Source organism: Nymphaea colorata, chromosome 1, assembly GCF_008831285.2.
Source record: "Nymphaea colorata isolate Beijing-Zhang1983 chromosome 1, ASM883128v2, whole genome shotgun sequence".
NCBI classification, from domain to species: Eukaryota; Viridiplantae; Streptophyta; class Magnoliopsida; order Nymphaeales; family Nymphaeaceae; genus Nymphaea; species Nymphaea colorata.
The window spans coordinates 21,622,568-21,638,808 of NC_045138.2; the positions used below are offsets into that span (position 1 = coordinate 21,622,568).

The 16,241-nt window shown below is 38.7% G+C and overlaps 2 protein-coding genes across 2 annotated transcripts in view; both read right to left on the bottom strand.

The window, feature by feature from the left end:
• LOC116245746 (uncharacterized) overlaps window positions 1–10,919 on the bottom strand; it is a 41,713-nt gene extending 30,794 nt beyond the window's left edge. Inside the window, exons 1-6 of the mRNA XM_031617270.2 lie at window positions 10,572–10,919; window positions 8,021–8,168; window positions 5,963–6,060; window positions 4,893–4,954; window positions 4,715–4,806; window positions 4,514–4,637 (exon numbers count right to left, since the gene is read on the bottom strand). Coding sequence (XP_031473130.1) covers window positions 4,514–4,637; window positions 4,715–4,806; window positions 4,893–4,954; window positions 5,963–6,060; window positions 8,021–8,168; window positions 10,572–10,632 — 585 coding nt within the window. The 5' untranslated portion in view covers window positions 10,633–10,919. The remainder of the gene's footprint in view (window positions 1–4,513; window positions 4,638–4,714; window positions 4,807–4,892; window positions 4,955–5,962; window positions 6,061–8,020; window positions 8,169–10,571) is intronic.
• A 3,349-nt stretch (window positions 10,920–14,268) lies between these two features.
• LOC116264657 (putative UPF0481 protein At3g02645) lies at window positions 14,269–15,758 on the bottom strand. The gene has a single exon (XM_031645031.1). It carries the CDS (start codon window positions 15,756–15,758, stop codon window positions 14,283–14,285), a length of 1,476 nt encoding a protein of 491 aa, XP_031500891.1. The 3' UTR covers window positions 14,269–14,282.
• Between the last annotated feature and the right edge of the window lie 483 nt (window positions 15,759–16,241).

A 16,241-nucleotide genomic window follows, 5' to 3' on the forward strand; every position in this document is an offset into this window, starting at 1 on the left:
TTGGCAAAGATGAAGATGGCAAAGATGAAGAGGGGACGACTACTGATGTACATGAACAGGAGAAGGAGGGAGAGCATCCTTTGGTGACAGAACAAGAGGGTAATCGTATGTTTGGACAGGTGTATTCCAGGAGAAGAGCTTGTACTGACAAGGTGATTGATGATGAGGTGGTTACACCGAATCCCAATCCTACTTCTTCCTTGGATGATCCAAGTCGTGTACAGAAGCAAGATGTTGGAAAAGAAAAGGAGGATCTTCCTATTGCCTTGAGAAAGGGGGTCAGGTCATGTACCCAGCACCCTATTGGTAACTTCGTATCTTACTCTAGATTGAGCACTGACTATAAATGTTTTGTATCCTCCTTGGCTGTGGTTGTGATTCCCAGGAATGCTACAGAGGCTCAGGGTGACACTAAGTGGTCTCATGCAATGAAAGAAGAGATGGAAGCTTTAGACAGAAATCAGACATGGGAGGTGGTTGATATTCCTGAAGCAGCCCACTTGGTTGGGTCGAAGTGGGTCTACACTGTTAAGTACAAACCAGATGGTAGCATTGAAAGGTACAAAGCACGATTGGTGGCCAAGGGGTTCAGTCAGAAATATGGGATCGACTACTTAGAGACGTTTGCTCCTGTTGCAAAGATGAAGACTGTTAGAGTTATTATTTCATTGGCGGTGCTGAAGGGTTGGGAGATGTGCCAACTTGATGTAAAAAATGCCTTTCTCAATGGAGATCTCGAAGAGGAAGTGTACATGTGCATGCCACCAGGTTTTGAGAAGCCTGGAAAATGCTGTAAATTGAAGAAAGCTTTGTATGGGCTGAAACAGTCTCCCCGAGCATGGTTTGAACGGCTCAGACTTGTTATGAAGAAACATGGCTACAAACAAGGAAATGGAGATCATACCCTGTTTGTAAAGAGAAGAGAGAGTAAAGTTACTCTACTATTGGTTTATGTTGATGATATGATTGTTACAGGTGATGATAAGGAAGAGATAGCAAGATTAAAGGGTTTACTATCTACTGAATTCGATCTAAAAGATCTTGGTAAGCTGAAGTATTTTCTGGGTATTGAAATTGCTAGATCAGGTACAACTCTTGTACTTAGTCAAAGGAAGTATACCCTGGATCTACTAAAAGAGACAGGAAAACTGGGATGCAAACCAGCCTCTACTCCTATAGATGCTGGGCATAAACTTGGTAGCAAAGATGGAGAACTGTTGGGTGAAGAAGCTAAAGGGAGATATCAACGTCTAGTTGGCAAACTGATTTATCTCACTCTGACTAGACCTGATATCACATTTGCTGTAAATGTGATGAGCCAGTTCATGCATGCACCTACAGATGTGCACTTGAAGGCTGTAGATAGAATTTTGTGCTACTTGAAGAAGAATCCCGGAAAGGGACTTCTATATGTGCAACAAAGATCTATTGAAGTTGAAGGGTATTCTGATGCAGACTGGGCAGGCTGTGTTGACACCAGAAGATCTACTTCAGGATACTGCGTCTACTTGGGGGGAAATTTGGTTGTTTGGAGAAGCAAGAGACAAGATATGTGTTCCCGCTCGAGTGCAGAGGCTGAATATAGGGCTGTGGCTACTGGGGTATCAGAATTGTTATGGTTGAAGATCTTACTGACAGATATTGGAATAGAGATTGAAGGGCCTATGAGGATGTATTGTGATAATAAGTCTGCAATTAACTTGGCTAACAACCCGGTTCTTCATGATCGAACAAAGCATGTGGAGATCGACCGTCACTTCATCAGAGAAAGAATTGATGCTAAGGAATTAACGCTACCTTACATGAAGTCTGAAGACCAAACTGCTGATGTCCTAACCAAGGCCTTAAGTGTAACTCCATTTGAGAGAAATGTATCCAAGTTGGGCATGTTTGATATGTATGCCCAACTTGAGGGGGAGTGTTGACGGGTTTTGTTATTCGGGTCCGGATCCGTACCCGATCCGGTTTGTCCTAATTAGGACTACTTATACTTCTGTAAACCCTAATCTTTGAGTTAATGAAGTGTTGAAGAGAGAGAGTGTCTGGAGGCTAGTGGGCACCAGACCTCCTCACCCGTGGTTTTTCTTCCCTCGAGTCGAGGGTTTTCCACGTTACATCTGTGTGCTTTCTTCTACTCTCGTGCACATTTTGTTTCTACAATGATGAATGTGAATGTTATGTTTATTGAATACTCATTGCCGCGGGCAATGATGCAAATGTTTGCACAGTGGGTAGTTGTACCCATATTGTTATGACGGCTAGCCAAAACTGTTGTGGTTATGTGTAACCCTCGTGTGGAGGCAATTGGAGGTGTGGGTTCACTCGTGAAGTGAACCAACCTCAGGAGCTAGCCAGTTAAATGTGTTTGTGCAAGTATAAGTATAAGAATGAAAGAATAAGAGATGAGAGGCCAGTGGGATGTGACTATGTATATGGGAGTTGTCCCACTTTCGCCACTGGTCTCGCCTGTTCGGAGCGCAGGCGGTGCAAGGCCCCAGGGTACTGTTGTGTGATGTGCTTGGAGCGTAGGCTCCCGCCTTCCCAACCTGGGTGTCCTAGGGAAGGCTGAGTATCTCTCCTTGGAATTCACACATCCATGGATGAGTGCTCTACCGCTGCAGCGGATAGATGGATCCATACTGTTCTGGGCCACCACGGGGGTTGTCTCTCGGCTGTGGGCCGCCCGCGGTGTGCACGTGCCTGTGTTTGCACCCACAGGAACTGTAAATTCACTGATAGTAATGAAACTGCAATGTATGTGATTGAAATATATAGGATTGTTGTGCATGTGACTGTTGTGCTTATGAATGCAAGTGACATGTTGATGATGCCTTGCATGTGATTGAAATTATGTTATTGTAGCCATTGAGTGGCGTCTGCATGTCGTGTCTTGACACGACATAATGATAGATTGTTCTGATGTTTGTTTGTGTACTGAGCCCGACCTAAGAGGGCTTGGACTTTTCCTGGCTTGTTGCCATACTGCGAAGGCTAAGCCTTCAGTTGTTTCCTTTTTTCAGGTTTTGGTGTACCCGGGGCAGCAGGCTGAGCAGATGGCTACACTCACGTCCTACTGGGGAGGTTTTGGGTTTTGTTTTGTTCTTGTAGTGCCGGCGCGTCGGGTTTTTGGTTTTACTGATGCCTTGTTTTTGATTAGGCATCGATGTTGTGATTTTGGGGCATTTTTGTCAAATGTACAATTGAATTGAAATGCTATATAATGGAAAGCTTGCCCCATTGTTTTGAATTGTATGGCTCATTCCTTTTTGAACTATTGTGTAGTCACACCTCGATGTTGGATGTTAGAAAAAAAAAATGTTTGAGTGTCAAAAAGGTCGGGGTGTGACACATTTGACGCCATGTCCGGCCGCACCAGCACCCGCACTGATGCGGGTGCACGTGCGGGTGCGCCACCATAGTTGGCGCACCCGTGTGACTTTAAGTTTTACCTTACAAATTCATCTACAATCAATTGTTTTCTTTTTTAGGGGTAAGTCTTGGATTTCAAAGCATTTGCTCTTTTAAGAACTTCTAACTCTAGGATTATATCTTCTTCTCATTCAATATGAACCTTAGCCTCATTATACTAGGTTGGTTCAAAATAAGAATGTGCAAGTAGACAAGCTTTACGTATAGGAGAAGAGATATGAGTGACAAACCTATTCGATACTCTTGATGTCGTTTCCGATCTTCAATTGTGGTTCTTTCCTATTTTGATTGTGACTTTCATTGTTGTTGATTCCTATTTTGATTGTGCCTTTCATTGTCTTTATTCCTATTTTGATCTTGACTTTCGACAGAATGATTTCCAGTCCTTCTAGTGTAACCAATTTGGTTTGATGGTTGTTCCTTCCCTAATATCGATTTCCACTTGTCCCTCCATTACCTTATTAAGATTATCATGTTGAATACCACTGCAATCATGATTTTCATAGCTAAATCACAAATAATTACTCATTATGTGACTATGCATATTATAAAAAAGTTAAACAAAAAACCACCCCAACTTTACGTAAATATGTGGGTCTTCACCATTGACAATATCTTTTTGCAAAAATTTTACAGAGGTATAGCATGCACGCATTCTGCAGCTTCTAAGCCAAAGCCACTGTTAGTAATGATAATCAAATGTTGTTGATGCAGGTACAGACAGCACAACATTTTATTCTGGAAAGGAATGTGCATGCAATGGCTTGATATGCAAAGCAGCAAAAGACACAAAGATAATATTAAGAGCTTGTGTAAAATATGAAATGGAAAGTATACAAAACATAGACCCCATCCTGCATATATCATATAACATGCCTACAAATGATAGAAATTCGCACCAGCACCCCAAATATAAAAGTGGTCAACATATGCATGCTGAAATTTTGAAGTACTTTACACCATTACATGGTTACTATATAACGTATTAGAAAATAATGGATGTCTTTGTCGACATAGTTCCATAAATAAATTGCATTAATCTTCAAACTTGCTGAGAGCAAAAGCATGAGCCATGAGAGACAACCTCTTCAAGGTTACGTAAAAAATGATTTCTTCCACCACAATATATTTTAGCTCGGCAGTATGGACAAAGTAGAGGTTGACCTTTTCCTAGTAATCGTGTCATCCACTCTGAGAAGCAGCCATTACTGTTCAAAGAAAGAAACATAACAGAACTTGCAATACAATTCAATGAAAGAAGCTTAAACAAAGGATACAAATGTACCAGAAATTGTGTAGACAAGGGGCGACTGTTACAGCATCATGCAATAAATTCAAGCAAATGCTACATTTGAGAAGCTCAATATCGATCGGTACCTAATGATGACAGGAGAATAAATGACCTCTTCTCTTCATCAAAGATGATCACTGGAGTAAAAGCAATTTAAGCATCCAAGCTTCACCTTGATGCGTTTGTTCAGTTGTTGCTCCATTGGCATCAGTCTGAAGGTGTAGACAACATGTCCTGAAAATGGACGACAAAGTAAAGATGATCTAATCAAGGTGTACATTTTCCAAGGCAACTAGCATACACCGACCGGCTATGATGCATGCACATGGATACGGGTGCCAGTGTCGGACACAAGTACGAGTGTCAGATACTGCAAGCATAAAAAATTGAATACTTGGACTTGGGTATATATATATATAAGAGGAAAAGAGAAACAACAAATTGTACAAGCAAAATGCTAATTAAAACTGTTATATAATTAAATAACTGTTTAATAGCTTTATTTCTCTACACATGTAAATAATTTTTATATTAAATTTGGCTTAACTAATTTGAAACTTAATTAAATAAAATAAAGTTTTTTGAAAAATAGGTCTTCCTTTTTCAAAGGACAACCAGGGATTGTTCTGTAAAAGGAAAGGCCCTTCTTGTCCTTTTTAAAAGAAAGGATGAAAGAGAAAAGGTGTCAGGATGTCGGGCTTGACTGAGGCAGATCTGATTGAAAAAGAAGAAAGTGAAGGGGGAAATGGGAGGGAAAAAGGAATGGCGAAGAAAAGAAAAAGGAAGAGAGGGAGAAGAGAAAGAGAAAAGGGGAACAAAGAGAGAGAGAGGAAAGAGGAGAAACACGTGTCTTTTTCTTGGACACTTCATCTTCGAAAAATAGTGTGTCCCATGCATGTCGACAAGTATCGCATGTCAGTGTCGAACACCAACACTGAAGTGTCCATGCAACATAGCCTACTGGTCATGCAAGAGTCCACAGTTTGCAAGACATCTTTGTATTCTCAGTTATAGTGGTGTGCACATGAAGGCAGTCAATTTACATCTATAAACAGTAACAGTTGCTCACTTTCCCTATATCATATCTGCATATCAATCACATAATTATGCTCAACTTATAACAATAAAAAGAACCAGAAGAGGGAAAAGCATTTTTTAACCACTAATATGGCAAATATATTGCAAGAAAAAAATCTTCAAAAAATTATAGATGAGAAAAAGTTGAGTATAGCTTTCACTAACCTGCATTTTTGGGCCCGGAAATGATTTCACTACCGCACTTGATAATCAAGTCCTCCTCTTGTCCAAGAGAAACCCCATCAACAATAATATTGGTCAGACTGTAGGAACAAAATGGAAGCCAGTGAAACATTGAACAAGCTCCAGAAAAGAAGAGGACATACTCAAAGAAGGTCTGATAAAATTCAGAAGGCCGTGGCTCACAGGAGCACTCACTCACAAAAATGTGCAACAAAACAACCATGGAAACATAAAACTTTTAATGTCTAAAATGCTTAAGATTCACATGCAAAAAAAAAAAGGTGGTCGACCCATCTACATAGAAATGAGAGAGAGGGAGAGAAAGAGAACTAGATTAGTGGCTAAAATGGCTCAAAAGCAAAGAAGAAAAGTAAAAGAAAAAAATACATGATAGGATGTAGAATATATTTGATATATATGTATGTGTACATGGTAAGCCCACACATACACACTTGCATATAATGATAATTACAATGTAAGACCAAGATGCCCCCACAACCCACTCCCGCCATGCCTCTCTCTCTCACTCTCTCGTTAGAAATTTTACATTACATACACACATGTATAGAAAAATGTATATTTTTATAGACTTGTAAATTGTTTTTTTTTTTTTGTATTTTGTTTATTTTCTGTTTTTTTGTTTTTTTGCTCTGTTTCTAGCCAAGAATAGACCTTGACCAGACAGAACTAGCCACACATCAGATCAGCTGGTCTTTGGTGCATTGCATATAAAGGGGACTTCTGGATATGCTTCTCTAAGCATTGGTCTCTATTAAAGCTCTTAGTTTTATGATTGTGATTATAATTGCAGCTGCACCTAATGTGACCTTGAAGTGAGATTGTGCCTTATTGCACTTATGAGTTATTTTGTTTCTTAAGAGTTGTTTATCACGCTCATTTACCGAACATGATTTTATGTGTTTAAAAGTTGTACTTAATGGTATTAGAGATATGATAGTTGTTGATCCTATTTATCTAGGAACTAAAGTTCTTTAGTGGTTTAAAACTCGCACCAAACAATTGAAGACGCTGAAGTCTTTCCAGTGCTATTGGAGCTTGTATTTCTTCATTAGTCTAGTCAAAGATTCTCCAATTGTTGTGGTTGCTATCCATACATCTGAACATTGATAAGTACCTTTTCAATTGGATTCAAACTCGAATGTTCAAAACATTATCTTGTGCAAGCCAAAAATCAAGAAGCTTAGGTCTTCAAGGTGCAATATCTATGGGGTTATGCAAGTGCATCCAAATCCAAAGTTAAACCCAAGTCCCCAAAAACTGGAGGAAAAACTGAATCTTGAGAGTGATGGGAGAGACAAGTCTTGGAGAAATAACAAGACAAGCATAATGAATGAGACATGAAGACTGCCAAGGAACTTTCTTGGATACTTAATATCGTTGAGACCAGAACTAATTGAGATATTTTTAAGTTCAAGAGAGGAAGGCTGAATTATGTCAAAAGCATGTATACCTCAAGAGAAAGTCTCACAAATTTTTTCTACAACAAAAGGCCTTGCATTTCAACCCAGAGAAATGGCGTCAGTCAGGAGTGTTATAACACCCACTGACTTACTAAATTAAAATTCCAATTTTTTCTATTATTAAATGTAACAGGAGAAAAAAAAAAAGGCAGCGGCAGCGACTGGTGACCATCTGCGGAAGTGTTTGAAAATCAAATATTGTTGTTTGTGCTTAAGCACATCGCAGGTATCAGCAAAATAGAAGTAAAATAACATATTGTGACTGCATTACAGCAAGTCAGAAACATGTAAAATTGGATCAGCATACTGTGAAAAGTTTAGAAGCTGAGCATGTTCAACCATTGTCATTAAAAAATCAGATCAAGTTGCTGGCATCTACAAGAAGCTACATCAACTTATCACCAATTATAGTTTGAAGCAATGTAGTAAGATGCACATGCAAATCCTGTATTATTGGACCCAAAAGAATATATACACGTCATAATTTATAAGCACAACCACAGTTTTGTTCAATACATCTTTTCAAAACTAAAAATGAAATCTGAATGTAATGTTAAACCTTATGTTATGAACAGTGGCAGAACTGAAGTCCCTTGTCATTATTTTACACCAATACTCTTTATCAAGTGAAGCAAGTGATGTTGCAGAACAAATAATCATCTCATTAGACTTGATATCAATCTCCAGCAGGCTTGAATTAGACGGCACTGCAATGAATAGATTTAAGATCCTCAAGAACATAAGAACAAAATGCAAGAGAGAGAGAGAGAGTTTTGTTTGTGGTTATCCGTTGGACAAGCAGGCAAAAAATATACTGCATGAAAAAATCTGCAAAGAAAACTGCATAAGGAATAAAGAGAAGGAAATAAAAAGAAGAAACATTTGTATGTGCAGATTCAGTGGTTGATAACATCTTGGTTAAATAGCGCTAGTTCATTTGGTATCTTAGCAGAATACCAAAGTAAAAGTCATTTGGCACTATGGAAATGCAAAATCTAATACTAAACAATCAAATGTGCCATTCTAGTAATGGCTTTACGAGGGATTTCAGTTCATTGATCATTCAAACAAGAGACTCATACATCTTCATCTCTGATAAACATTTACTAGGATTGGCATCATAGATGTATAGAAAAAATAATCATGCTAAAACAGTTTTTATTTGTGATTTGTAGCTGCACTTGTTGTGCTGCATTCATTTTTTACCTTTGCTGTTGTCCCCATATTCTTGATAACCCACTCTTCCACTATTACTTACAAAATGCTACATATGTGGTTCCATAACTAATGAAATGAAACTACCGCACTAATGATACACACTGTCCATCTGTGTCACATGGGTACTTTAAATCTGACGCACCTGTGTCATACCTGTTTTGCATCTTTTGGTATTTATTTACTTCAAAATGCAAAATTTTCCATTACAATTTTTCATTTTTGTCATATTTTTTATAGGCCAGATGAGGTTAGGCACACATCTACCACGTCAAGGAAAAAAAAAGGATGACACCATGACAGGCTCCCCATGTAATACAGAAAACATGTCTGTTTTATCCTTCCAGACTCTAATAACAAATGACACATAAGTCTAGCAAGGTAAAATGAATGAAACAGTAGTATTTGCTCCTAAAAATGAAAGAAGCTAAATCTGAAAGTCAAAATTAACTTCCACGTGATTTGAATGCCACGATTTCTACCATTTAGAACCCTATTCAACAGCCAAACAACATCTTTCCTTGAGGACTCCATCCAAACCTGGCAAGAAGTGTGTATATCCTTCAATATTATCGGCGAAGCCCTCCACTCACACTGCACTAGTTTCATCTATTATTGAATAACCTAATCTCAATGGCCAACTACACAGTCAATGGACAGTGAACACATGAAATGGCATGGATAGATTAGTGAACCTCACATGTTCTCATTCCCACAGAGTGGCAACACAAATAATTATTATCTATTCCACTTGTGAAGACAGCCATCTACCTGCAGGAAGCCAAGATGGAAAATCTTATTTTTTTCTTATTAGTACAAAACATAGAAACATGATTCCAGGTTTCATCCATAGTCCCATTTTAGATTTGCATTTTCCTGATTTCTAGTACCCAATTCTACCAATCAATTGAACAGCAAACATCCAAGACTGCTATCCAATTAAAAGGGTTTCGTTTCCACTATTTTAAAGCTAATCCATATTCTCATTAGCCAGGGAGATCCTCCCAAACAGATCTACCACTCCTTCCGCATAAACAAGGGAAAGCTAAAAAACAAATAATAAAGTGTCTCCATTTATCTTTTATACTATGATTAGCTAACTGAACTCCCCAAACCCTGTAACGTTAATTAGCTATGAATTTTTGGCACGTTCCTTATTTTTATATATTGATAAACTATGACCCCAAATATGTTATCTTGTAAAACTTCGTGAAATTTTATAAAGCCCACTCTAATTGCAGTGTTTTCCATGTAGCCACTTGTCTTAGAGAATGCCTACTTGTTATTGGGCACTTCCTTTTTGTCTTTTAACATCCAAGATCCCATTACTACCAGCTAAATGTCGCTGTGTTCTGCGATTCTTGGTTGGTTTGGGATTTTCAACTACAGCACCATACTTCAGAAACAAATGCACCGCTTGCACTTCCTTTTTGTCTTTTAACATCCAAGATCCCATTACTACGAGCTAAACGTCGGTGTGTTCTGCGATTCTTGGTTGGTTTGGGATTTTCAGATACAGCACCATACTTCAGAAACATATGCACCGCTTGAAGCAGACGAAGAGTACTCTAAAATTCAAATAGAATCAAGCTCAAGGACTTATCAACTAACGGGCTCAGTTACAAAGCTTGTGTTTACAAGCAAATGTCCAAGGAAGTGACTTGAAAAAGGGGAGGTAAGGTACGCATGTATTCTTCCGTATGCATTAAATCACAAGAACGAACGTCGACATTAAGCTTCGTTACTCTATGAAAACATCCTGCCATTCAAATTTTATGGTACCGATCACAACAAGACAGAGAGAGAGAGAGAGAGAGAGAGATAAAATAACAAAAATGGATGACAAGGTTTCACCAAAGGTTACGAGAAAGAGAAGGATAGAAAGATTTACACACCAAGTTTCGCCCAGACGGTTCCCTCCCAATCTCTTTTGGTCCCCGAGCATCCAGCATCCATCTCGCTCTGTCTCTCTCCCAACCACGCCGATGGAAGTGTAAGGCCACTACCAACGCTTTCTTATGCCGCTTGGGTACCACCAACGAGATGAACGATGAACAACTAGAAGTTGTTCAGGCGGTTGAATGGGGAAAAGGGGAGACAGCAAAGGAACCGAGGAGACGGGTGTACAGCGGCAAAGCAGGACGTCTTTATTCTGGCTTGTTTTGATGGAACTTTTTGAAACATTAGCTTCCGATGGAAGAAAACCCGCGCGGGAGCGGTCCAACCTCTTCCCCGCCCAATCTTATTTTTTTCTCATTTTTCTGATTATTTGACTGCGCTTTCTAGTGATTATCACCTCCTAATGAACAGTGATTTTTACGAGCTTTTTTTCTTTTTCTTTTTTTGGTACGAGGAACTCCACTCGCATTCTTCCCCTCCCAATGTTAATTTTTTTTTCTCATTTTTCTGATTATTTGACTGTTCTTTCGAGCGATCATTACCTCGTGGGAAGCTTTTTTTTTTTTTTTTTTTTTTTACGAGCTGTTCTTTCCATCTTATCTATTTTACCAGGAACTCCCCACTATGATAACTGGGCCGGTAACAGTTATTGGAGTTAGAGATTTGGCTCGATAATTTATTTATAATATTATTTTATTTAAATATTATATATAATTTATTGTTATTATTAATTATATTATATCTATATATATATAATTGTAATGAGGCCCAGGCCGTGCAGTCATGCTCCTCAAAACCTAGTGGGGAGATCCCGTTATGTTCTCCTCCTCATGTTTATCATAATATTGCGGTATTTTCATACAAACATCTTTGTGTAAATCACCATGCAAAAATGTGTAATTGACATCCATTTGGAACAATATCTAATCAAGTGTCGTTGCAACTATTATAAGAGTTAGAACTGTGACAATTTTGGTGCAAACGTTTGACTGTAAACTAATCCTTGTTGTTGAGAACATCCATTTGGATTTAAATCTTGATTTGAATAAAGATAAGGTCGAAGGAATAGAAGCGAAAGGTATATACTGCAGAGTTAACTGAGAGGCCGACTGGTTCTTTACGAGTGACATGATTTTATGATACCGCCTGAGCCACATTCTTAGCCTTGATGTCTACTACTTGAGGGGTTTGGAGTTTGGACTGCCAGTGGATAATAAGATGATTAGAGGATTTCATATCATAAGATGTTGCAATCACAATCAATAGTTTGAAGTTCATATAATAGAGCTAAGTGAGCAGGTGGATGCCCTATCAATTTGCAGCATTTCTCCTTTATATGGCCCATCCTTTTGCAATAACTACAAATTGGGTGACTGGATCTGCTTCTTTGGAAACAATTCTGCTGATACCAGTTGTGTTTTCTCTACGAGGCACTTTAGACTGATCATGGCCATTGTCCATTGTGTATGGCTACCATAACATTTGTTGAATCTCATTATGCGGCTGAAAATCGGGTCTCATGTTGCTTTTCCTCCTACAATATTAAGAGTATAGACCTTGGCAATATTCGGTAATAATTCAAGCAACAAAATTTGACCATGTATTAACATATATGTATCATTCAGGCCCCATCAAAAATTGAATAACCATTTCTGATCTTTGAATGTGATCTAAATATGCTTTTATAATACCACACATGCAATAGAATAAGAACTTATTTCATCCAGTGGAGAACCTGAATTTTCTGATTTAAGGGACACTCTAAGTTTAAATGTCAAACTTTAAGGAGCACTGATAAATAAGAAACTGAAAATTAATTATATATATATGTATATTTATATATTTATAAAGTAAATTTTATGGAGTGGTGTTGTCCACACTAGCTCCGCCACTGAATTCATCCCCACAAGGATTCAATTACTAATAGGCATCAACGAAAAGTGTATTCTGCTGCAATCAAACAATGGAAGATTGAATCTGATAAGTTCTCGGTGTCAAACTTTGAGTGAAACGATACCACAAGTCTTTCTGTACTTCACTAGCTTTAGTAGCATAGATAACACTATTAGATATATTCTTAGACTATTAGATATATTCTTAGAAATAGAATTCAAGAGGCAAGATAAAACCATATTATTGAAATGGACTCATATACCACAATCAGGGTGATCTTTCTTAGGTCAGTCAGTGAACCATTAGCAAATTCCAATTTATTTTTTACTAAAAGAGCCATTGACATGGCTTTACTCCAAGTTGCATGGTTACAACCAATAAGGAGCTGAGATACAAGGACATTGCCTAGATTGTCAGAATGATGAATAGAGAAAGTGTTCGATGTTACTTGATTTTAATCGACGTTGGAGTCACTTCGTCCATATTTTTTGATTCCCCACTTTCATTTCTTCAGCCATAGCATTAATGCTCCGATACCATGAGGAGAAGTGCACACGGTGGAAAGGGAGAACACTTAAAAGTAGTATTTTCTTACGGGTTTTCATTATACTGGAATGGAGAATATGTACACACATTACAACACTTTACATAATTTAAAAAATGAGATTGCAAGGATATTCAAGATCACACTTTACATGAGACTTCATTTATGGAAGAGATTTTGAGACAATGAGATAATGAGCTACAAGTCATCTCATCCTGATTTTAATCAGCAGCAATTATCTTCAACAATTATCAACTTTCAAAAAATCATTTTACGTAGTATATACAGATTGTAGGAATAGTAAACTTTGCAAACGAATCGATGATTCCTTGACCAATGGTTATGATTCAAATCTAATAGTTATGATAATTGATTTGTTTGGTATGCCGGTTGACGTATAACAGTATATGTCTTCCAAAAGTTGTCGGTGTCCAAGAGAGTGAGTATCACCATAAAAGCTATCACTCTATCAGAACTCAAAAGCAACTGTATAGAAGTTAGTCAAAATGATTTTGAAATTGGATATTTCTTGAAGCATATATATGGTATGCTAGTTGGTGTTCTTAATCGTTTTCTTGAATTGAAATGTTTGATTGGATTTGAGCCCCTAAAATCTAGAGGAAATACTCTCGGCATCTAGCTTTAAAGAATTATTCTGTGATAGATCTTCTTGGGGAAAAATTTGCTTGTTAGACTGTTGTCCTGCTGTTCATGAGGTGATTGCACTTCTAACGCAACCCTTCCCCCTGGCTCCACTTCTGAATGAGCAACCACTTAGTATTGTGTTTGTTTGTTCCCATGATTTGCTGCCTTATTTTCATATTGATTTGTTCTTTCTTATATAGCAAGACAGACCTATCTCCGGTCAATATTGTATCAGAATTAAAAGTTCCGGCGAAGTGTCGGGATTAAAAGTCGGTGACGGTTTGTTATATATAATTAACATAGCGGTATATATTTGGTAGAAAGAGGCCTCGACTCATTTTGTCAACAGAGATGAAGTAACAATATTATAAAGCTTCCAATAACCACTCATGCATTACAAGGACAATCACTTGCACTATATAGTGCAACAATCCAACTTTTTACTCACAAAAATCATAATTTAAATAAATTAAAAGCCAGACTCCAATCACTCAAACATTATTAATCTTCACTTAATAGCCACGATACACTCACTGAAGAAGTCCTTCAATCCTTTTTTTTTTTTACTTGTATTTTTTTTCATGGTAGCAATCCTTAGAGGGGCATGAATTAGGCAGGTGGGACATCACTTGCGATGCCTTGCATACTCCAACACAGCAAACACCGCCACAAAAAATGTTAAAATTAGCAAGACTATGGCAGCAAACACAGAGAGAATTGACCACGGGTTCTTGAAGTAGTGGTGCTTCAAATTTGCTCTTGCTGCATTCCAGTCGGAGGCAACATAGGCCCGCAATTGCTCCTGGAGATCGTCGTCTGGCCAATATGTAATGCCATCGGCCAAGTTGTTGAAGACTGCGGCAGCATCCTCATCGCTCCCAAGTTGGTTCCTTAGGACCCCTTGAGAGCTCAGCAGGCTCACGTCCTCGGCAGTGTCTATCAAATTGTACATGAAGGCTATATATGTCGTTACCTTATGAAGTTCTGATGGATTTAGGTGCATCCGCTCGAACGCAATCAGGTTCATATAGATCGGTGCCGTGTAGTCATCCATGTCGATGTATGGAAGAGTGAGCACCCCATTTCCTTGATCAAAAGTGATTTCTAGCCCACTATCAGTTCTCTTCCTGAACTCAATTCCTGCTTCATGAAATCTCGTTGCAGATCGCACATATCCAGGTTCAGGAATTGGTCTGGTCAAAAGCCTAAAGATGAAGATGGGAATGGCGAGGCAAAGATGCCAAAGTCCCTTGTGGACGACATGCATACATAGTTGACATTGCGACCAAACAGATCTGATAAATCCTTCTGCTAAATGGGGTCTATCTTCTTCCATTGCGCCACCAGTTATTAGGCGCCTCCTGTACACATCTAGAATATGCAAACTAGGTCCACCAAGCTGAGAGTTTTCGAACCCATAATGCCTAAAAATCAAGGAATTAAGATATTCATTGTGGTTCACGTTTGGCGGGCTCTCCATGTTGCTTGCCTCGACCTTGAGCAACTGTATTAGAACAGGAAGAGGGATTTGGTTTTCTATCAGCAACATGTCATGCTGAATGACAGAATATGAGAGCTTCCCATTTGGGCTGAATACAGGATCATAAAGCGCCGGACCGCCTTGATTTGGGTCTCTGGTGCGTAGGAGCTCAAGTATGAAACAGCCATCGAGCAACATCATTCTTAGAAATGAATCCATTGACAAGTTTGAATAGAGATTGTCATAGCTGTCCCAGAGTTCTTGTTGTATACGCTTCAGCGAGGCAACGAAACGAGAGAGTGGACGCGGGCGCACACTTCTGTTGAGGATCCTATGGAGAGCTCTCTCCTTGTGATGCTCCATGGGCTGCAGGTGCTCCTCCCCATGGTGGTAGGGACCAAAGGATGCCATGCAAGGAGTGCGGTACCTGGACACGCCTGATGCAGCGGCAAGGTCGTTCGGCCATTTGTAGACGGAAAAATTACCCCACTTTGAGGCATATTCAGATGGATCACTTGACTCGAGTTTTTCCTTTAAGTCGACTACCCATGTGAGGTTTTCCGCCACCCGCATCTCCTCCTCATTCGCTATTTCCGATGTTCCGGCATTTCTTTGGGTCATGGCCTCCATAGGGTCAGTTATCAGGGGCAGGATACTTGTCTAAACCAAGCAATACAAACTTGTATACCAAACTACCATAGAAAAGTGGAGAATTAAGCAAGAAAGATCGATCTTAATTTCTTGTGATGAAGAAGGCAAAACTAAGCGATATATAAAGAGCTCGCTCGTCAACATCTCCTCATTTCTTTTTACAAAAGAAAGTAAGTGACTAGTTGACCCTGGATGGCAAGAATATTCCTGTCAAAACTAGGTTATTAAACAAAGTTAAGAATCCGCTGGCCTGATGAAGATGAGCTTCACCAGCATTGGACGGTGTTTTCTTCTCTTCATTTTATTCGTGCTTATTAGCTAAACAAAATTTGATTTTGTTAGCAAATCAAACACAACTGACATTACAAAATATGAAACAGGTTACGTGCACACCATAAAGTTTTGCACATGGGTATGTAATAACCAAAATATCTCTAAGAAAATTTAAAAAAG

Bases quoted from the DNA above. Each gene is read 5' to 3' on its own strand.
- LOC116264657 (XM_031645031.1), bottom strand. From the start codon at position 15,758: ATGACCCAAAGAAATGCCGGAACATCGGAAATAGCGAATGAGGAGGAG.